This window comes from Lepisma saccharinum, chromosome 3 (genome assembly GCF_977018435.1).
Source record: "Lepisma saccharinum chromosome 3, izLepSacc3.1, whole genome shotgun sequence".
Taxonomy (NCBI): Eukaryota; Metazoa; Arthropoda; class Insecta; order Zygentoma; family Lepismatidae; genus Lepisma; species Lepisma saccharinum.
Window position 1 is genome coordinate 86,615,635 of NC_139231.1, and position 24,283 is coordinate 86,639,917.

Consider the following 24,283-nt stretch of genomic DNA (forward strand, 5'->3'; position numbering starts at 1 on the left):
CACAAACTTTGTTCATTTTGACGAAACTGCTACTCCTGTCAAATCACATACAGACTACTGAATTTTGAAAAATTCAATGTCTCTAATATTTGCAGTTTACTATGGAAACTCACCTCTCATTTGGAATATTCGTACGTTTAGTTTTCCTAATTGTAATGGAGATTTCATGCAACCAATCACATCCCTTTAGATTTTCCATCTTCTTGCTTGCTGCAATTGCAGCTAATCGATCTACAGTGTTGCCAGGCACATGCAGGCAATAATCAATCATTGTATCTACAGATTTCTTTCCTACATCCAGTTTGCTCTTTTTAGAGGAAGGCATTTTCTCCTCGGATGCTCGCGTTTTCATCTGAAATTAAAATACACACAATACATGTTGAAATTTTACTGCTACATGTGGTTGAATGTCACAATAATGATTATTCATAAATCAACATGTAAAAAGGAGGCAATGATCATTAGATGCCTGATATTTTATGTAGTATTAAGGTACGAGAAAAATTTACTCTAACAAAGTATGGTGAAATATATATATATAGTCTTACCTGCATTATAACCAGGGTTGTCCATTATGCCTGTGATTTTAGGGGAAAAATGGGTTTTATTGTTTTTTCAGGGCTTTTTCTTTTCTTTTTAATCATAATCTACTAATTTTTATATTTGTCAAAAAATATCTCATTACTACCTAAATAGAAAGTTTTCACATATCTGTCAACATAGTTGTTAAAGAATTGGTAATGAAGGTTTTACACCTTTTAAATAATTAAACTAAATTAATTAAAATATTCTGTTCTAAAATATTTGACAGATTCCAAGCATCCTGGATGGTGTAATGGTTAATGCTAATCACGGTTTCCAAGGTTGGATTCCCTGAGGAGGTACATTTCAGTGTATTCAACTGTCAACCATATGTCCATTTCCAATGACTATAGAGTGGATTGTTATAATGGGCATGGAGGGGATGATATAATGAAATTTAAAATATAACTAAAATTTCTAAACCTACAAAACAAGAACACGCACACAGTTATTTGCTTATTTTAGATCACTTTTCTATGTCTTTAGGTTAATCATACTGATGATTAATAATGATTAGATCAAATACATGATCAAATACATCACATCTATCTGTTACCCAAGATTGAAATATACCGTACATGGGAGGGGGCCTACATATCAAGTCATGAGTGCAACTACACCCCCTGGACTGAACAAGACCACCCAGTAACTTTCCCAACCAAACCAATGTCCAAACACAACCCTCCATAACCCCCACTTTACAACTCAATAAATCAATCTGAAAATATGCAATTTTCTTTCAAATTAGTACTATTATGTAGAATCACTTGAAATGTAAAAATATGTGAGGTATAAAAATTAATATGAATATCCTGTTGATAAAATACATCAACACTAATATAAATGCTCGTAAATATGCTATAAAATATGTAATTACATACCAATCCATGCTCTAATGTTCAGGCATCTTAATTAACTGACCAAACATTCACACAAAAAGTCCATGCTTAAGAGCATACTTACTGATTCTTTCCCACTCTCTCTGTCAGGCAATGACTTTATGTGCACCAGAAGTGTGCGTCCTCTTATGCTGAACAATTTAGGGCTGGTTAGGGTTACGATGCCTCCTTGGTCAGAAAGGTCCAAATAAGAAATTAAATTCACTGGTCCACTAAGTATTTCAGTGTTGTGAGACTTCAGATACTCTTCAGAAGTAACTGGATTTTCATATGGGCCTGTAATGTAAAACAAGTTGGCATGCTTCATTAATCCAACAGTAAGAATATTACAGCACATAAGGCAAACAATAACTTGGTAAAGAACAGGTCATAGCTGGTTATCTTCAGTCTCTCATTAAATTCCTTCCTTTCATTTATACTTACAGTCCACAGGATTCTGTTCTTTTTTCCTAAGCATCAAGAGTTTGAAATTTGTCATTCAACTAAGGATAGAGCATTCTGTGTCATATCAATGTTATATCAACTGGGTTGCAACACAATCATCTGGTATTACTACGAGGCACACGTCAAAAAAAAAAAAAAAAAAAAAAAAAAGGCCGATATTTTTAGCTGCATGTGCACGGAAGCATGCTTTAGTATTCTGTGCCTGCAACAGAGGTATATTTCTCAGTGTGGAGGTGCGTACGTGCAAGTAGCAGGAAGTTGAAATGGCTGCTGTAATACAAAATCCCGCCAAATGCGAGGTGAGGTCGGTGATTCGATTTCTCAACGCAAAAGGACTGAGTGCAGCTGACATTCACCGGGAATCGTGTGCCATTTACAGACCAACAGTAATGAGTGAAGGAAAGGTAAGACAATGGTGTCATGCTTTTCAGGAAGGGCGTTCAAATGTTCATGATGACGAGCAGAGCGGCAGGCCTAGTGTTCAGACGGACGACCTTGTGCAACGTGTTGATGAGAAAGTGCGAGCGAATCGCCATTTCACCATTATTGATCTAGGCAAGGAGTTTCCTGAAGTGTCTGATAAAACATTACACCGAATTGTAACAGACAATCTGGGTTATCGCAAACTATGGGCGAGGTGGGAGCCAAAAATGTTGACAAACACTCACAAAGGTGAAAGAGTGAAATCAGCACGTGATTTTTTGGCCTGGTGGGAAAAGTATGGGGATGACTTGATTTCTCACATAGTGACTGAAGACAAAACCTGGATATGGATATCATACATCACTGGTAAGTCGAAGCAGCAATCCATGCAATGGTGTCACTCCGGTTCACCGAAACCAAAGAAATTCAAGCAAACACCATCCCATCGCAAAATCATGGCAACCCTGTTGGGTCCAAAAAGGTGGAATCCTCGTGGAATTTCTCGAATCGGTATTACGAGGTTGGACAATGCACAACTCACTTCTCAGTAGATAGCACAAGAGAGTCGATAAAATCTTAATTTTATATATATGGATTCACTTAAGAAATGAATGCATCATCTTATAATAGGAACTGTTAGGCTAATACAATATTAAATCATTTTTTCTAAACTAATTCCCACCTCAGATATTGGTAAAATTTGCACAATAGCTAGCACGTTGCGACTGCAATGTCAAGTGAGTTGCTAACACATACTTCATGCTACAATCATATATACGAATCTTTCAAGTTTGATATTTCTCAAAATAATTTAACAGATGAACTATGGAGCTACACAAAACAATTCTTCCTTAAATATATTCACAAATAAAACAGTATTTTATCTTTTAAAGAAAATTATATTCATCACAAATTATAAGGATTATTGTTATTGCATGGCCATGCCTACATATAATTTTACAATATCATCACAGCATGTAATAACACATTTTGTTTCACATAACTGGTGAATACAAGTGCTTTTGTACTATGTTATGAGTATGTCGCAAATGTACCAATATTTGAAGTTTAGTAAATATTGAAGGTACACTTAAATGGTCATATTTTGTAGTATCCAAAGGATCTGTATTCTTATGTTAAACTTGTTCCTTTCATTATAGTTACTGTTTAAAGTTTTCAATAGATCACCAGATGATTCCAGCCTCCCTTACCTGGAGCTGGCTTTAAAATACTTATCTGTCCGGTTTCAAAATAGATATAACTTTTGCTTAAGTACCACTATTTCTGTTTTGGTCCATTATTCAAGCTAATTTGGACTTATGTCAGCGAAATTTATAAATTTGTGGCCCCGACGCTTATCTGCGCATCCTTTTGGCAGCCATTTTCACTTCCCAAGCCTCGATCCGGGTATCCATCAACGTCAAGTTGTGATATGGACACACAGACTATCGAATCAATACTTTTTTCTACATCACGAATGTGCTTTTTGATAGAAACTGCTGTAAACTTATTTTACACGTTCGAATATGTAATAAAATTGTTTCATACAACTTTAAGATATTTTTCTATTATTTACTAACCTAAAAGAAAATATTTTGTATGCTTATTGTCCTTATGTTATTGCAATATGTCGGATCTTTGTACAAAGTGATTTGGCAACACTGCAAAACAGCCATGAACTAGAATCAACCATAACTAGGCATTTTTCTTTGATGAATTTCATCGAAATGTTAAATTAACTTCACATTGTGCCTATTCTCATTGCAAAGGTATGGAAAACCTTGTGAAACAACTGTGAGTACTAATTAGCAAAGAAAGATTGCAAAATACAAGAATTACAGCTACAAAATTTCCCGTTCTTTGCAATGCTTGCAATTGAGCATGAAAATAAATAAAATACGTGTCAATATTTTAATTTTGAATAACTCTTAACATATAGCTCCAATAAAGATGAAAATTTCAAAATCAGTGCCGATTAATTATGGGGAATGCAATAAAATAAGAGCCCCTACTGAAATATGAAGATTTAAATTATCAATCTTAGCAAATTTTAATGCCCATATAGCAGTGCATCTGAATGGACTGGTTATACTGGGACGAACCATCACAGCAGATGTGTATTACCAAACACTGTCCAATCTGTGACGTGCATCCAAAACCGGCAAAGAGGAATGTTACGGTCTGGAATTCTGCTTATTCATGACAATGCCTGCCCACACACAGCTGACCATACTGTTGCGACAATTCAAAACTTCCGATGGGAAAGTTTTAATCAACCACCACACAGTCTCGATCTTGTCCCTTCTGTTCCTTCATCTCAAAAAGTGGCTTGCTTCGCAACATTTCGATGATAGTGAAGTTCTAAATACATCAGTTCTCGACTGGCTGAGATCCCAGGTGGCAGATTTCTATGCAAAGGGTCTACGTAAACTTGTTCCATGGTACTAAAAATGCTTGGAGCGTCATGGTGACTATGTAGAAAAATAGCCAGGGTATGCAATTGTATAGCATCAAAATAAAAATTTTCTCGCTTGATTTTATTCTCTGTAATAACCGATCGGCCCTTTTTTTACATGCCCCTCGTACAATTTCCACAACTTGCATCTCTACATGTTTTTAGCTAATAACAAGAGATTCACACAGATAAGGCTGACATCCATTCAGAAGGACATTTGCAGTAGTTCTACTGAATATTAATTTTTAGCATTTCTGTTGTTCTTGAAAAAGAGATGGGTTTGCTCCTCCCTTAAATATAAATTCTAGCATCTAACTCAACAGTTAAATAGCTTTATTTGTTTATTCAGTGTGCTATATCTGCAGAACGTTTTTAGCTGGTTGAACACTATTACACATGAAAATATTACACATGAAAATAGATAGATGTGTATTATAAATTTGTTTTTAGGTTTACATGTGAATTAGGCTGGTAAGTAATCATGTTAGGAGACTCCTCTTCATATGTATTCATGAAGTACTGATATTGAAACACAGCTTACTATATTATGGTTGTACTTTTGTGGATCCTTCCAGAAGGACTTTAGCAAAAAATCAGAGGTATAAGTAGCTTGAAGATTCCTCTTTGTTTCATCTTGGAATTATATTACATGGGGAGTGTTTATGGTTCCAGGTTCGAATCCTGAGTGCTGACTATAATATGATTCCAAACTTTTTGTTATGATAAGATGTATCAGTCTTCTTCCATTTTTATTTCATATCGATTTATGTGATTGCTGTAACCATATAACCATAAATGTTTGGAAGAAACAGATGAAACAGTGCCAGAAACTAGTTTTCATACTGTCTATAAATCCTACTGCTGATTTAACAGATGCTTATTGTGACAAAAATACTCCATCAATTGATGAGGTCCCAGCAAAATAAACTAAATGCACCAGCGATTATATTTAAAGAACGGCGAAACCCTGAGTCATTATGGGTAGCATCAACATCTGGATCTCAGAGGAGTCACATCATCATCCAAGCAAGCAAAATAGAAGAAAACCAGGAACTATCCCAATTGTTTCCTATTCAGCAAAAAGGAAAACAGGGAAGGTGCGACCCAAGTCTCTCTGGAAGCTGGAAAGTCTGCTGGAATTAGATGCAAACTGGCCTCCAAGAAAACTATACAAGGAGTTAACATCATTGGAATACTTTGAATTGTTTTTTAATAAAGAAATTATTGGTCTTACGTTGACATATAATAATCAATATACAGCAAAACAGAACAGGTTTGGAGACTCTTCTGCAGATGAAACTGAATGTTTTATTCCAATATTACTTCTGAGTAGGCATGTTGAAGTACCACTCAGGGTATGAATCGTACACACACTACCTGTACAAGATACAACTCACTGTATCAAATGTACTATTCTACTCAATATGGCTTGCTTTATTTAGTATCACACAAAATAATATCTTTCCTTATATAAGATACTAAATTTTGTGAACAGAAAAGGCATATGGGTTATACAAATGTATAAGTTAGGTTTAATGTATACAGTGGAACCCCGATTTTACATTCCAGAATCTTACATTTTCCCACATAATAATACATTCAATCTTGGTTCCAACATAGCAAAATGTTAAAAAAATTACCTCAATTTTACATTTTCCTGTATTGTAAGTTTTATCAGCTTGGTCCCCTGAAAAACAGAAAATCGAGGTTCCACTGTATTTTGCTGACGTCCTTTTAGAAGGACAGGCCATTTCTAAAAAAAACTAATTAGCCGATGACACTGAAATAAAAAATAATAGATTTAAGTGTAATTTAATATGATATTTAATTAAAAATTTGAGAAAAAATAATTCTGCCTTATCTGGGTTAAATCCATATTTCACAATACATTGGTGATTTGACATGGATAAAGGGACAAGTTTAGCACTCAACATATATCAAAGTCATTCCAAACCACAATTTTCACTAAGATAACTAAGAGAAACTGTTATGGGTGAGCTGCAGTATAATATGTTCTAATCTCTAACTATTTAAGTAATTGTTTTTGTTTTTTTTCAGAAATGACTGGATAATGGCATTAGCATGAATCAGTAGACATGTAATGAATATGAAAATTGATCACAGTGTTACTAGATCAGCGCTAATCTGAACTAATGTAAAGTTATGCCAAAGAGAGAAAATTTCCATTAAAATCTTGGTAGAGGGGCTGCCTACCTTTACCAGATCCCTGAAGCATATTGAAGTTGACTCCTTTATCAACTTCTGTGTGAGGATTAATTCTTCTCCCTTTCTTCCCAATGCCACTTGCATTCTGCTTTAGCAAGGTCACCTGTATGTGAGGTGGTGAAGAACAGGGAGCATGTAGGGAGAACTTCACGTCAACATGTCCTATGCAGCAACTCCTGGGCAGAGTGATTTCAAAAGTATGTTCGTCCCATGTCGAGCTGAAAGGAAAGAGCACCTTAGCCTTACGATTAAGTATTACATTATCCACTACCTTAGCGCTGAAGCAGCATGTACAGCACATATTTTTAGAAACAAAGATGCAAACATGTTGTGCCAGGTTCTAAATCAGGTTATGGAAGAAAGCAAAAGGTAGTCATGTTTTATTCAGCACCTAAAATCAATGAATTCGTTAAATGGAGTTAAAGCTATTCTGCGAACGAATAAGATTTGTGAAATATCAGCGACACCTACATTTCACCAATGAGCAGATAATAAAATAAATAAGGAACTCAAATCTTCAATCGAAAAGTCAATAAAAGATGAAATTGCAATTTCTGTAAAATACTTGGGAAAGTGGCATATCCATGTAGATGAAAGTTCCAATTATGCTGCAACTGAAAGATTCTTGGTGTGCCATTTGCAAGTTATATAACAAAACACTCACAAAACTTTATTTGAAGTACTCTTCACAACCAAAATACAAACATATCATGAAATGCAGCTTTCACAGCTTTCACACAAATATGTGATTAATAGAGGCATGCATATTTTGTTTTAGACGAAAACATGAAATGTGAAACAATGCATTGTAATGTTAATTTTTCATGTTCCTGAAAGGTGTGAGGTGCATTTTTCTACAGTTTTGTCACGAAATAATGCGAAATAAACTGCAACACGAAATTTAGAGTTTATTTACAGACGCAACACTTTCTGAAGTCAGGATTACCCTGTGAGTTATGCAATTCATGGGAAATTTATTAATTCTGCTGTAAATATTTGAGAAGCAAAAATGGAATAAACTTAATATTCTGGTAACACCATAAATGTGTTATTAGAAGGGATATGTTTATTTTGTGTAGTAAGCACAGTTTTTAAATTATATAGGATTATATTCACAATTTTAAAACTAAAATGTCATTTTATATACAGCTTTTTCACCGCGATAACAGCAAAATTTTATTTACCGCTTTTGAACCTGAAATTTACCATTTTTGTACTGAAATTTTGATTTTTTATTTACCAAAAATGTGTGCCTCTAGTGATTAAGGTTTGAACAGCAACACTTCTTTCTCGCTCATGTAAATCACAACATTTTCAACATGTTCACAAGTTGAAAGAGAAATCAAAGGAAAACTATGTTTGGTAAGAGATGAACACACTGGATACTATCAAAACCAGTGCTAAATCTCTAAAGAGCTACAGTCATCAAAAATTGCAAAATCAGGTTGGAAACTTGTTAAGGTATCCAACAACTAGTTTTGGTGAGTGTACACCAGGGTTCAGACATATCTGCTTATCAATTTGATGTAAATAAATAGTATGAAAGTGAAGACATTAATTTTCCAGTTTCAGTATTGGATTTATGAATGTCGAAATATAATTCATTAACTACTTTATTTCTAAGAAACAAAGGCAAAAACAATTATTTGGGACCTCAATTTTTCAGTGATTTTGTTTTTCCAAACTAGATGTTACTTTATTTTTACTTTTCGGTGTTATTTTTCCAAAAAATTTGCATCTCTTTAAGCACATCTTTGTCAATTCAAACCTAAAATTATACCTTTATTGCACTTTCAAACTAGTATTTTAATTTGTAAGTCACATAGTCTAAACCTGTTGGCGAGTGTCATACATTGGGAAAGATTTGAGGAAGTTCATTTCCATTATTTCTTGTGAGACAAATGCCAATGTCTCACTCCTGTGCGACAGCAAGTGACCACTTGATCTCCATCAAAACTGCACCAATTTGCTCTAAATATATTTTATAACAAACACTTTTCTATGTGGTACAGTAAGTACATAACATGTGTTCTAACACATCCATAAAATATATGCTGCATTGGCATCAGTTGACTTCAGAAATAAAATATTGATTCATTTCTCATTAAAAAGCTGGATTTTTCCTTCTGTCATTGTACTTGCAGCGAATTACAGCTCTTCTTTAGCATTACAGGTCCTTTTTGACACTCATTATTCAATATTCATTATCATCTTAGATTCACTGCATAGGCCTCGATATTGTCAGAAACTGAGAAACCATCTTATATACTGGTTTTGATCCTGAAAATGTGCTCTGTTATTTGTAGAGAAATCTTGACCACAAATGTATGTCCCCCAATGATACTTTTTGTGTCATTTCATCAACTTTATCTAATCATCACTGTGATTGGGGCACAGGAAGAGAGAGAGAGAGAGAGATACTAATATAAGAAAATCACAACTTTCAGAGTGTGCACATGTTAATCATGTGAATTTTACTATTACAGTTACTTTACATGATAAGCAATAAAAGGGGAAAAAGCTAGAAAAATAACACAAATTATCAGAGGAGAAAAAAGCTTTCCAGCAAAAATGTATGTGCCACATTATTTTGTTCTTACCAGAGCTGAGTCGATATAACTTTGGCCTGATACCACTACTAATTTATATATTTATTAACTATTCATTTGCCTCCAAAAGAGAGAATCTCCAATTACAGGAAACCTTACATATATTATATTCAAATAATTACAGGAAAGGAAAATATATCCATATACACATATATTCATTGTTCAGAACATAACCTTCACATAGTATTGGACGGAATAAAATAATAAAAAAATATTTACCGTATATACACATCAACAGAATTAGAGGGACACTATTGTCATTGCAAAAATCAGAAAACATTCGACGGTTACGGACAGAAACTATATTGCACATTGATTGTTCATGGTTTGTGTACATAAATCATCAACCAAACAATTTTTTTGTGCAATCATGAATGAGGGAGAAAGAAACATAAGCAAGAACGGAGCAAAATCAAAGTGGCCGCACAAGATAGGTCCAAACGACAAGCACAGTCTAGGGGGTGTATGTTTCTGTGGTGTGTATACAACTAGTCAGTCATCATGCGGCATCTGAGCGAGGTTGACGTGGCCCGAGCAGTTACAATGCTGGAAGGGGGGAGGTCTATCAGAACAGTGGCGGCTGAGTTTAATATGGCTCCTTCTGTGATCGACAGAGCTTACAAGAGGTACAGAGAAACAGGCAGTTACAAAAGAAGACCAGGGCAAGGTTGAAAACGGAAGACATCAGCAAGAGAGGACCGTTATTTGAAACATTGTGCTCTTCGACGCTGCACTGCAACTGCTCAGGATCATAAAAATGATCTTCGGGCCGCTACTGGAGTAAATGTAAGTACTCAGACTGTAAGAAATAGGCTTATGGAAGTGGGTCTGCAATCAAGAAGACCCTACAGACAATAAGACTTGAGGCTGAGCATAGGAGTAGTGTTTGCTCAAGAGCACAGAAACTGGCAACTTCGTCATTGGAGGAATGTATTGTTTGCAAACGAGTCTCGTTTCCACCTAACAAACTGTGATGGAGGGTGCGTGTTTATCGTCACACTGGCGAACGTCTTACAAATGCTGCAGTCCTAGAACGTGACAGATTTGGAGCAGACTCTATAATGGTCTGGGGTGACATCAGTTTAGACAACAGAACGGACCTTGTCAACATCAGAGGCCGACTTAATGAAGACAGGTACATTGCAAAGGTTGTGCTGGATCATGTGATGCCTATTGCAGTGGGTTGAGGCCCCGAGTTTCTGCTGCAACACGATAATGCTACAGCACATACTGCAGTGGCCACAAGGAATGTCCTACATGACCTCAATATTTGGACAATGGGTTCGCCTGCCAACAGCACGAATTTAAACCAGATTGAATACATCTGGGATATCTTACGATAGAAGGGTCCACAACTGCCCAAGAGCCCCCAGATCCTACAGGAACTGGAAGTGGCCCCTCGCGAGGAATGGGACAACTTTCCTCAAAGTGACATCAGGAGGCTTATCAGAAGCATGCCTCGAAGATGTGCGGCAAATGGTGGTCATACAATTACTAAATTAGTGTTTCATCAAGAACTAGTGTCTTATTGTAAGGACGTTGCAGTTTGGTTTAGCACCATGGCACACACTTTCGTTTGTAATTTGAATACTTCCAGTGGCAAGTAAAGGACATTTCTGTTCTGACAATGAAAGATTGGTGTACTAGAGCATACTTGTGTTTTCCCTTACAATGAAATAGTTTATGAAATAAATCACGTTCAAAAGGTGTGTCTCTAATTGTTTTCACTAGTGTATGACATACATAGTCACGATAGATACAAGAGAAGAGTAAGGAATGTAGAAATATGTAAATATTATATGTAGAACAGAGTATGAATAAAGGTGATGATTTGTATTTTTCTGTTCTCGGGATATCACAGAGTAAAAGGTGCCGCATCCACAGATTAGGTCGTCGTCGTAGTAGTAGTAGTAGTTGGTGCTAAAGCATTTGTGTTTGAACAAACTATTTCAATTATTTTTTCTCCACACGGCACAGTAGTTCGGATCCCACTTAAAACTGTAGGTCCAGTCCCGATTAGCCTTTCTGTGCATAAAATGGCCTTAAAACCACAAATCAATCAATCAATTTCAATTTTGCAACATTTTTCATTTAGAGTGTTCGACTCCCACCGCCTCCTAGCTATGGTTATAAACTTGATAAGACTAAGAAAAGCAGGAATTGCGAGTGAAGCGAGCAAGAAAATTTTACGAAAATATTTTCTTTTTTTTGCAAAAATGTGAATAGGATTTGGATTAGAAAATGTTGTAATTTTTCACGTCTACGGAGAAAAATTCAAGTAGAATTCACGCATAATTCCCGGAGCCAAAAATTCATGCATAATTCCCGGAATTCCTTGCAATTCCCTCCTATTACTGAGGCTTACATAACAAAACTCTTTCAATAAATACTTATAAGATAATTTCATCTCGTAAGCATATACCCGATTCTATAAGTACCGTAGAAATCTTTTTTGAATTTGCTCTATTCTATTTTTATAAGATGTATACCCAGGAGACCATACAACCGACGCATATTCGAGTTTACATCTTATCATACTGTTACACAATAGCATAATGACATTTAAATCATTTACATTTTTCCAGCTTTTAATTACAAATTCTGTATGAATACTCATACGGGTGTTTGTTGATCAAAAATACCATAAAGCTACATTTTTTAATATTAAAAGTAAGATCTTTATCCATACTCCAATCATAAAGTACATTTATATCATTTTGAAGATCTAATATATCTTGAATGCAATTACTTTCCTTATACAGTTTAACATCGTATGCGTACATGAGAAGTTTGGAATGCTGAAGTTTATGTGGCAAATCATTTATAAATATAACAAACAGAAGTGGACCAAGGTTCGAACCTTGGGGGACTCCAGAATTTACAATGTGTTGCAAATGCTGATGCTGATACTCTTGCAGATTCCTACAGATATCTATGCTGATATTTGGAAATTGAAATAATTTAAAAAGTGTTTCTGGTTTTAATTGGAACTATATCATATCAATATACTACAATTTTGCTTTAAAATATTCGTAATTTCACACAAGATATTGTGAAATAAAAAAAATCCCTTTGTCCCTGTAATGCTGTTGCCAAAATTTAGACTGCGAAAATGTTGTGTGTTATTTTGGCAGACTGTGAGATTACTTGAGTCAGGAAATTTTTCAGCCAGTATTGGTGATTAAATTACAACCTGTATATTCCGATACCAATACCACTGTTGCGAGCCTCTGTGGCAGAGTGGTTAGCATAGCATGCTACAACACCAGGAGTACCGGGTTCGAATCCCAGCCTGGACAATGGGGTGTTCTTTGTGAATGTCCATCAATTTCAAAAAGTGGCAGAAAAGCAAAGTAAAATAAACCAACTCAATCAATACCACTGTTCTTGGCCAACACGGGTACATTGGCATTGGTTCAGTCTAACTTCTTACCTATCATTCTGTAACCGCCATGTGCGTGTATGTTGAACCTCATCCCCCTGCTGCAGATGCTGAGGATGACGACGCTGTTTCTGAGCCTGCATAATTTCACCCCAGCAAGGAGGAACAGTTGCAGAGTAGCATGGAACCAAATTCTCAAAAATGGTAAGTTCATGAAGAGAGTGCAATGTATCAGCTGTCAATGGTTTAGAGATTAACAGGTCTACATATCCAGAAGCATCAGAAGCTGACGACATGCCAAGTCCAGCTGCTGCTGCTGCTGCCAAAGAAGCAAAATCATCTTCCAACTGGGCTGGAGGATGCAAACACTCTTCTTTATTCGCTCCAATTTCAGGCATCAGGAAGAAATGGAGTGAGCCTTTATCTGTACATGCACACAGTCTCTCCAGACCTACAAGTAAAAAGTAAAAAATGTTTAAAACACACACACACATAAGTTAGTTTAACAAAAATAACCAAAGGAAAACTGAGATAATGGGAGTGTAATGTAATGAGTGCAATAATGCACCTTGTGTGTGAAGGTGCAGGAATTCCTTAACAGTAAATTCCCAGAATAGATTTGAAGGTGACACACTATTGAGTAGCCACTGTGGTCTTATGATCTTACACTATGTGATATTGTCATATGGGATGTACTAAAAACAAAGTGTTTTGCTGAAAAATGAAGATAACATTTGAAAAGTAATTGACAAGCTGAATAATGATATAGATTCGCTGATGGTATAGGTGATCACGTTTGTAGCATGTGTATAGAACAGAAGGTATTTTGAACATCTTTTGTAAACATATTCTTTTGTTCTCACAGATTTATGCCTATTTTTAAGTATTACAGTTCTGTAACAACCAGCATTGACTTTTATTTCTTTCGGTAAACTGACTTTTGAAAGACCCTGAATATAAACATTACAAATAGGGCACATTAATAGGGAGTCTATTGGTATAATCTGAAATAGAATGTATTCCTTCATTGGTAAAATTACTGATAATATTGGATGTATCTATAAATTGTTCCTAATTTAGGAAAAAATATTTCCAAGACTTTTTATTAGGGCTCATCTGATAGCAATAACAATGCTGATTCTCTTACCAGTTCCCAATAATGCCATTACTTGAAAATTGTAACAATTCATAGTAGTTACGAATATTTATAAATTTTAACATACAAGTTTTTCATTTAAGCTCCAGAAAAGTATTAGCTTGGATCGCTGATTAAATTTAAACTGATACTTACAATACAGATATCACTGGTGTTGCTCAGCCCTAGTTCTTAAGAATATAAATGGTACAACTAATATATCCATATGCTGTAAAGTAAATGCCTAATTATTTAGTTTCTTTTATTTAGCTGTCATCTCATTCACAGAGTGAGAAGACCCCGATTATCTTGATGGTCCCAACATAGCAATGAGTTGCAAATTTTCATCGATTTTACATTTTCCTGCATATTAAGTTTTTCAGCTTTGTCCCCCAAAAAATGTAAAATTGAGGATAAACTGTACATTAATTAAGGAGCTATATATAGAACATTTGAACTTTTATAATAGATCAGTAAATGTTATACTTTTATTTTAACAGTAGTAGCTAAAAAGTTCATATTTGTCCATCCCAAGCATATTCATCAGGGTGGCCACTCTAGGGCCATGATAAAATTCAAGTATAATTCCCAGTTTTCAAGGTGAACTTTCCAAAATTTCAAGGGTACAAGCAGATGCTTTCTCTATTTCAACCTTAAGTATTACCGCCTCTCATCAGCCTCCCCTCAGAGACCTGCACAAGACCTGAAAAAAAACAGTCTGTGAGGAGGCGTGCCTACAATAATATGCAACACACACGTCAAGCCCAGGTGTTCAACATCGCACAAGCGAGCTTCACGCCACAGTTGTGTACAGGCATCGATGCCTGTCAGGTTTTTCTATTAACCGGGTCTTAAGAAGACCCTCAAGACCCATGAGACTCGATGCAGTTCTTGCAAGTAGACGAGAGCACTCCTGTCAGTGTTGCCAACAGCCATTATATTTCACTATGCATAGAAATATTTGAATTTCTGCTAGGCACAGGTGCCTTGAGATTGTATAACCATGGGTGTAGCAAGGGGTGAGTGAAGTGGGCGACCACCCTGGGCCATGCGCATGTAGGGGCCTCGCGTCCCATGAGGTTGATACGAAAAACGTAATAAATGGAAGTGAGAAAGATAGAAAAGGCTAATTTTTGTGGGCAATAAAATTAAACCCTTTTTATCTGGCTTTATATTCTAGTTTAATGTTATAATTTGAATGAATATGTCAAATCAGAGGTGGGCGGGAGTTCGAAGCCTACAGGGCCCCGAAAAAGTCAAAATAATTCTCATTTCTCATGTGAAACATCAATGCAAAAATTACTTGCACAAATATTTAATATTACAAGAACATTAAGACATAACAACAAAATGAGATTCACAACTATTATTATCATCTAAGTCCTAAAATTCAAAGTTAACTGGTACAATTAATGTGCAACAAATTCAAAACTGCTAATTAAAACAAGTCAAATTAGCTGTATCAATTGATTACACCAAAGATTTCACACTGCTAATTAAAACAAGTCAAATTAGCTGTATCAATTGATTACACCAAAGATTTCACACTTATGGTGCAAATGACTATCGTTTTAAGATTTGTTGATGTTGAAACCGATTGTGTCGAAGAGCTTGTAGGTAGATACTTGGGCCCCTAAACAGGATTGTGGTTTAGTGCACCCCCAGGGGTGGTGCCAGGGGGTGCTTGCACAACCTTAATTTTCTTCTGCACCCCCTACGTTCCACTGAGAACACTTGAAAGAGGTGTCGATATACGTACATACTTTCCTGTACTGGCGGCAGCCTCAATAAAGATCAGCGGCAGTTTTTTTTTTATCAGTATTGCTTAACAATTGTTTCTTCTCTTCTTTATTCAAGTGGTTTGTTTGTGGTTTTCGATAATTGCCTGTAGCTTAGTATGAGTTATGTTTTTTCTTATTTTTCTTTTTTTCATTGTTGATATAGACGGTATATTTCCCGCCTATTTCTTCCTCCTCACACTGGAGACAAAATTCAAGCTGCTTTCAAGGTTATCCCCAACACCAGATCGTTTATTTAATCTGGTGCAAGTTGTAACGTGAAGGGTACACCTTTCTTGTTAATACGTTCTATGTATTTGTTCCACATAACATGTCTAGTAAAAGTACGAATTCAGGCTTTTTCAAAAACTGTTAGGAAGAGGCCCAATGTTCACGAAGAAAGTTGGGGATAGTGCGGTGGAAGGGATTTTAACGAAGACGAAGTTGCTGTCCACCTTGCGTTTTGTCCTGAAGTGGCAGACGGAAGGTACTTGTTATGTATTATGTACTATGTATTTTGTACCTCCATTGGTTACATTGAAAAGGTTAAAAAATTGTTGTTTTTAAAGGCAAGGATAATTTCATTTTGTATTTCACTACATAGTTCAAAAATACTGCGTGTATCTGAATGTTGACTATATGACCACTTTCTTGGAGTATAAGACTTAATACATATCATCATGGACGTCCAGGGAGAGGGCAAGGGGGGCACAGCCTCCCTGGAAAATTGATGTCAATCTAAAGTTATATACTTCACACATATAATTTCATTTCAGTCAGTAATTTATGTTAATCAGAGTTGCCCCCCCCCCCTGCTTTTTGCAATTTCCCCCCGGCACTATGATCAACTTTATCTACCAAGGAAAACTAAACTGTCCTTGGCCCCCTCCCCCAGTTTTCAAAGATTGCATGCGTGTTCCATATTTTCTACATTTTCAGCATCGCACCCCCTAAATTTCTTTCTGCACCCCTCAGCACCCCAAGATGATTAATCCTGGTGCCACCGCTGCACACCCCTTTCCCCCCACTCTATCAAGCACAGACATTTTGTGTGTCCTTCGATATTTTCTACTTAAGCCATGGTTTGTGACATGTACATCCTACAAACTTTGAAATGAGGAAACAAATAACGACTCATTAAATAATATATAGGTTCTATTTCAAGATTCTTACTTTGTATTTCTGATTTTTTTTAAAAAAAAAAGTCTAGCACTTTTAAGGACATTTCAGTTGTCTTACTGCCTAACGAACATCTTAAAAAACATACTATTACTACTATTTTGGTTAATGACAATTCCAGCAGCATGTTACTGTAGCTCTGCCAAGTGTAAATTTCTCTGTCTCGTACTATTAAATATAATTTTCGTCAGAAATTAATTATTATTAAAGGCTATTATATAAATATGATAATATGCTGATGTTTCCTTGATGACTGTGTATCGATTTACATTGATATTTCAAACTTAAAGAACAGATGGGGCCTTGCATTCTAATCTCGCCCAGGGCCTCGCGATATGTTGCTATGCCACTGTACCTAAGATTTTGTATGTAACATCTCAAATTAGTGTCATATTATGTCAAACAACTACCACATATTTTCCAAACTTGTTTCGCAGGTCTTGAAATAGGTTTGTGTGTCTTGTTCATTTTGTCACCTTTCTGGTCTTGAAATCGTAAACCTTCTCTCGGTTTCATTTTTACGTTATTTGTTTGTTGAAATGTGTAAATAGCATTGCCTGCTATTTGCACCCGTATGAAAATACAAGCTAACAATTATATTTTGCATCGTATTACTATCAATGTAGTCTGAGAACTAGATAACTAGCAACAACATGAGCGAACGACGATTTGTTGAAAGAGATGACAATATTCAAAAACCTTTTATACTGCAAATTCTGATTTCATGTTCCATTTTATGGACCATCGTGCCTTAGTGTTCAGGGGGGAGGGGAATCTCGAGCAAACTAATTCGGATATTGAACTGCACCCCCCCCCCCAACTTTTTGCCACTTTTGCACCACGCTAACCTCATGTACCAAGGGAAATTAAACTGTCCTTGCCCCCCTACTTTTGCACCTTGGTCCCCTAGTTTTGGAATCCAATCGCCACCACTGGGTGTGAGTAATACAAATGTTTTCTAGCAAGGAATAAATGTCTGCAATTTCAAATTGATAAAAGTGATGAACATTTTAAGTACTCCTTGACCATTTTAGAATCTAAAAATTGGCAACGGTGACTGCGTGACTCATGTATCTGGAGACGGTGCAAAACCGGAATGAGCGTTCGCTGAAGATAAGTGAGCTTCGTCTTGCAAGGCCTTCCAGTTACCCGTTACATTTTAATGTTTAAATTTCCAGAAATAACCAAAGCTGAAAAATAAATAAAATAAAGATCTGGGTATAAAATTTACCAAAAATTACAAAATATTCTAAAAATATAGAATTAATTATTTAAATGCATTATTATAAGGGAGTTAAAAAATAAATCGAACCTTTACAGAACTGAACCAGCTATTTAAACCTGTCTCCTTCAAAGTACTCCCCTCCACTGTGCACCCTCCGTTCCCAGTGTTTCTTCCAGTCCTGGAATGCCTGCTGGAACTCCAGTCTTGGAATTCCCATACCCCCCTGATCTCTTATATTGTCTGGAATCTGTGACCTTTAAAGGTTGATTTCAAATTGGGGAAGGACTGTTGTGGGACAGGTGTCTGGGCATTGCCAAAAACTCGCAGACTAGTGAGGAATGAGCAGGTGCATTATTGTGATAATCCATCCAGGACTTGCATCTTCAGGTTGTCTGTCAAAACAGTGTGACACGAGCCTATACTGATGTTCAGTTCAGCAGTAACATCATGTACGGTGAGACGACTGTTTGTATGTATGACTCCCTGCAATTTTGCATCGTCCTAGATGAAGGTTTCACCCATTCTGAAACATCTGTATCATTCATAACACTGTGTTCGACAAACACTTCTTGCCATAGGCTTCTTGTAACATGTAACTCATTGAAAGTTATCTGCAATTACACACACTCGCTGCTCTTCCAGTTCCTTCATGGTAGGGTAACTGAAAATCGCAGTGGGCACTCATCACACCTGCACTTAATGCAATCTCCTGTGTTACTGCAGTTAGCAACAGCTTTAAAACTGGGCAAGTTAATAACTAAGGACACCGTTAGATCCACCACTATCGGCTCTCTTCAACGAATTGATGTACAAACTTTACAAAAAGAGTTCGGTTTCTTTTTGAACAGGCCTTGTATAATGAACATACTACAGTTTATTCCCCACACTAAAACACATAAAATTGTCATACTTACTGTTACAATAAGAAGTTGATATAAACTTGGTCCCTTTTGGTGGCTTGGCTTCAAAAATAGTTTTCAGTGAAGCTAACTCCACAACTCTAACACATCCATCCAAGCATACAAGGGAAGCATAGCCTTGTGGATTGCCTTTGACCAGTAGGGAGTTATCGGTTTCTGCAGATTCATCCTTTTCCACAGGAAGAATGTTGATTTCAACAGGGTACTCATTGTCACAATCTATGGCCCTCCACAGAACAGGTTCTTCATCCAATTTAGTAACTTCTGTATCAGTATTCAAGGAATATAGCAACAGTACACTATACTTATTCTTTTCAACTACTGAGGCTCTAATTCCACTTTCTGCTGACTTAAATTCATCATCTTCTGTTGTTATAGTCCTAGTCACATCAGTGCCTGTACCACTATCTTCATTTAGACTACGATAATCTGTGCTATTTTCTTGAGAAATTGAAGGGAGAGAAGAATATGTGCTTGAACCTGCCTCTAAGCCAGACAAGGTTGCCTCACTTTCACTGCTCCAGTCTGAAGTAGCATTCTTCTCAACAAAATCAAAAATATGTGAATACAAAATGTCTGAATTAATCTTAGTGCCATTATCAGAAACAGTTACGGAATTAGTATCACAGTTACCTCCCAACATTACCAAAATATGGCCCATGTCTTTAGTCGGGTGAATGGACTTCACGCACAAACCTGTCCGTTTCACGCAATCTTCTGGTAATTTTATGCACTGGACAATGACAGGATCAAGCTTCTTTTCCTCCTTTTCTGCAACCACTTCTGCACAGCCATTAGTTTCCTTCTTTGACACTCTACTCACTTTCACAACAACAGGATTATCTAAACTTGAAAAAGAATCAACACCATTTGCTGCACCAAATTTCACGGTTGGTGGAGTTGGAAATTCAACACCATCCAAGCACTCAAGAGGTGCCATAACGTGATCTGACTCTGCTTCGTATACAGGTACATCGTACAAGAACTTTGACAAGAAAATTTCTTGATACATATTGTTCTCTTGCCTGGTTCCAGAACTAGTTCCTGTTCCCATATTCCCTTTCTTCGTACTGCTAGTATGAGGTTGTTTAACGTCGTTACTTTCAATGGAATTATTAACATCTTTAATGTTGTAAAAAAAATCATACACAACCAAGCATATCACTGACTCACTGCTACAAGATTTAAGTGAAGAACTTTCTCTTACAGATGCAGAACCACTGTCTATAAATTCCTCTTTCACTTTCATTATATCCAAAGCAATCGCTTCGTGATTACTTGCATCGTTAACATCATTCATTGCACGCACAAGTGGAGAGCTCACATCATTCCACAAACTGTCACTTTTACCTTGGTTAGCACATGCATTAGTTCTATTCAAAATTATGCCAGCTATGAGAGAGGGTCGCACTGCTTCACTACATTGCTTAACCAATTTCTTTCTTGACTTGCTATACTTTGAAGAAGGGCTGTCAACAACACACAGAGAAGTTACTTCAATCCCTGGTATGCCTGGTGGTCCCAGCAAATTACCTATAAAAAAATATTGTGAAAGTTTTAGAAATGGCAAATTAAACATTTCAAATTGGAGTTAACAAGCAGTTAAAACTTTGGATTGGCAGCATATTGAAGTAACATATGCACCACTTATATTCATTGCATAATTCACTTATTTGTAAAAAAAAACGACAGTGGAACCCCAATTTTACGTTCCTCGGTTTTACATTTTACCGCATTATACATTCAACATTAATGATCCCAATAGAGCAAAATGCTATAAAATTTTCCCCCACTTTACATTTTCCCACATTTTAAGTTTTTGTGGCTTGGTCCCCTGAAAAACATAAAATCGGGGTTCCACTGTACTCTATCTTGCAAAAAAATATTTTAATTGCCTATTGATTTTGGTGACACTTGAACAATATTCAAAATCTGCTTATTTGGATTATCATATGTCAATTATAGCTTTTGTTGTGTGTACTGTGATGGTGGCAATGAACGTGAAAGGCAATTCAAATATTTCTTGCATGGAACAATTCCTGTACTTTAGAAGAGAACACATTTCAAAACATTGACTCTATTAGTGGGGATAAAACAAACACAATTGAATAATTATTAAAATACAGAGGGCTCAAGCTAAACCACATTTGACCTATCCTGTTGACCTTCCTTGCTGAATATTAACCTTCTGAGCAGAACCCATACTGTGTTACCACTACACACTTAATCAACATGTGAAGAAAATAGGCTAAATGCTAAAATGTACACAACAATAACCACCAAAAGTTAGCAATGTAAAACATTTAAAAAACAAACAAACCAAAAAAAAAAAAGAACTCTTAAAGGATTTAAAGTGCAACATTATTTGTATAATGCCTGTTTCACTGGTTTCCAGTTGCAGCTTCTCTGTCTAGGATATACATTCTCAACTAATGTCTAATCAGTAAAGGACCTGCTAAGCTTTTGCTATCATCGTAAGGACAAGTAAGACTTAATGCAGTTTTGAGTAGTTTCTAGCCAATTTATGAACATACATTTTTCTCGCACAGCCACTATGCATTCCATTCCAATTTGTTAAAAAAAATAAGTGAAAAATGCTATACTTTACAAAAATCTGTCATAATTTTGCCATAGGTTGAGAAATAACTAAATTTACTGAACCTTGCTCCACCAGGTAAACTTAAGCAAATGATTAACGAATACCTTGATTTCACTGTTATGAAAAATTCAGAACTTCTCCACAAAAATAATTTTCCTGGCCTTTCCAGGTATTTTCAAACAAATGTCCAGACCACTGTAAAGTATTAATTTCTTTAAGCCTTTTCAAGAATATTTGTGAGAAAATATGATAGGATTGGCTTCCAGCTGCAACAAAAGACACTGTATGTATTTCATTTCACTGAAAAACACATTATCTAACAGTAGTTTTTACAAAAATCTGAAAAATCCATGTTTATGACATTTACAACCACCATAGTTCATACCTGGCTGGTGGACACACAGTAGTTCGTATCCAACTAAACTGTAGGTCCACTCCTGATTAACCTATTTGTGCACAAAGTGGCCTTAAACAATACATATATAACATTTCTTGAAGTAAGGTTGAATATTTTTATGAAATTCTCTGCGGCCACTTCCCAATCATTTACCTGACTTTTCCAGATTTTCCTGAATCTCCAATCAGCAAGAGCCTCAACCTAACTACAACAGAAACCTATTCAATTTTATAGTAAAAATATGAGACAATAATCTTTTCCATCAAAAAAATACTCACCTACAGTAATATCAGATAAAGGAATCTCTACAACATCACCTCGTAACATTGCAGCCATTTTTTTCCTAGGGTTTTCGTTACTTGTCTTCACCCAAGCTTCCTGGGGTGCAAAGCCAATATCATTATATTGCACAGCACGATCCTCCTCCTCCTGAATCTTCTGTATAATGGAATCTCTACTATTGACAGTAAAACTAGTTTCCTTCTGGAAAAAGTAAGATGATAAACATGAGTAACATAGGGAAAGCTGACAAAACTTCAAAGTGAAGAATTCCATCAATTAATCTATTTCTACAAAATTAGATAACAGCTATTGTGGCAGCAGGGTTAGCAGACCATACTACTAAATCACAAGCTAAAGGTTCAAAACTGTATCTATGTGTCTGCGTAGAGTTCAGGGTTGGTTTATAATGAAATATCACAGGGATTTCATTGGCAAGAGAAAAGGCACAATGAATCTATCAGGAAGATTATAACATAATAACTCAAACAACAAATCTTGCATAATGTTGAAGTGTTAGTGGAACATACCTTCAATTGCCTTGAAACATTCCATATCACTACATTTCCATTTCTTGTTGCAGTTGGTATAAGATCTGGCAAGGATGAAGTGCCAATGCATGAAACTTCTTCCCCACTTTCTTCCAGCAGCACAGCTGGTGAAGTAGCATAGGTAACTGACAAGGGTACATTCTGAGTGTATTCCCCCTTCACAAAAGGACATGATGGAGAATGTCGTTCATGTTCGGACCTGGAATTACAAATAAAAGTATTTTTTTAAATAAACCTTGTAGCATTCATATTTACAAAAGCAGTTTCAGCAAATACTCAATGTATGATGCATGGTTAGCTCATCAAATCCTATTTCTGATTCATGTAGATAGACCAACTGGGCTATTTCTTTTCATATAACTCTCCAATTGTCGTCAGAGGGTAAACATTGAAATGTTTGGGTTCCTCTGGGAGATCAGAACCTGTTAGAAAAATCCAATTCTTTTTTAAATATGGTTTGCAATTTGCTTTTTCTGGATTTGAACAAATTTTTTATATCTTGGACACAGTTCCTGTTTCACTAATACCACAATGAGGCCTGAACCCAAAATCGCTTCGTGAGTTTTCCCCAACTTTGCCATAAATTTCACTCCTCTATTTCAAAAACTTCAGAAGCTACAAAGCTTTGTAATCAGGGAGGGACTTTGTGGAAACCCTCTATAATTGTAATGGAATGCAACTTTTTATCATTGCATTGTCCATGCATTGGATTTAGCATCGGTATGGCTACTATGAAACAAACTCTCAGAAAAAAATGAGCAGATTGGAACTAAATTTTATCTTCCATTTTATTATAAATTCATTACTGTGTGTTACCTGTATGTGGCATTAATATCACATCATTCAACGTGACACATCCATCATCTGAGATACTGATGAAGATTATTGTACGTACCATGGTTCATCGGTTGGTTCCCAGCACACAAGACACACACTGCAAGTGAAACACATTGCTCTGTCGTCGCCAGTAGAATTTGGTTGATGGTAAAATCCTGCCTGAGCCATCTGATCTGGCAATGCCCACCTATGAAAACAAACCATCAGTCAAGAACCATTTAAAAAGAAACTGAGACCATATATAAATTTGATTGTTCTGAGTTAGCTATTTTCCATCAGATTTAAAATTAGCACACATTTAGAAAGCAATTTCTGCCAAAATTATCACTTTACCATACTCAAGTACGAACCATAGTTTTCAAT

At 36.1% G+C, this 24,283-nt stretch overlaps 1 protein-coding gene across 1 annotated transcript in view; it reads right to left on the reverse strand.

Annotated features, from left to right (window-relative positions):
* LOC145985596 (dual E2 ubiquitin-conjugating enzyme/E3 ubiquitin-protein ligase BIRC6-like) overlaps positions 1 to 24,283 on the reverse strand; it is a 241,336-nt gene that overhangs the window by 185,470 nt on the left and 31,583 nt on the right. Inside the window, exons 5-12 of the mRNA XM_083119666.1 lie at positions 23,979 to 24,107; positions 23,063 to 23,282; positions 22,532 to 22,736; positions 19,252 to 20,790; positions 13,072 to 13,471; positions 7,018 to 7,247; positions 1,546 to 1,757; positions 114 to 352 (exon numbers count right to left, since the gene is read on the reverse strand). Of these exons, the coding sequence (XP_082975792.1) occupies positions 114 to 352; positions 1,546 to 1,757; positions 7,018 to 7,247; positions 13,072 to 13,471; positions 19,252 to 20,790; positions 22,532 to 22,736; positions 23,063 to 23,282; positions 23,979 to 24,107 (3,174 nt within the window). The remainder of the gene's footprint in view (positions 1 to 113; positions 353 to 1,545; positions 1,758 to 7,017; positions 7,248 to 13,071; positions 13,472 to 19,251; positions 20,791 to 22,531; positions 22,737 to 23,062; positions 23,283 to 23,978; positions 24,108 to 24,283) is intronic.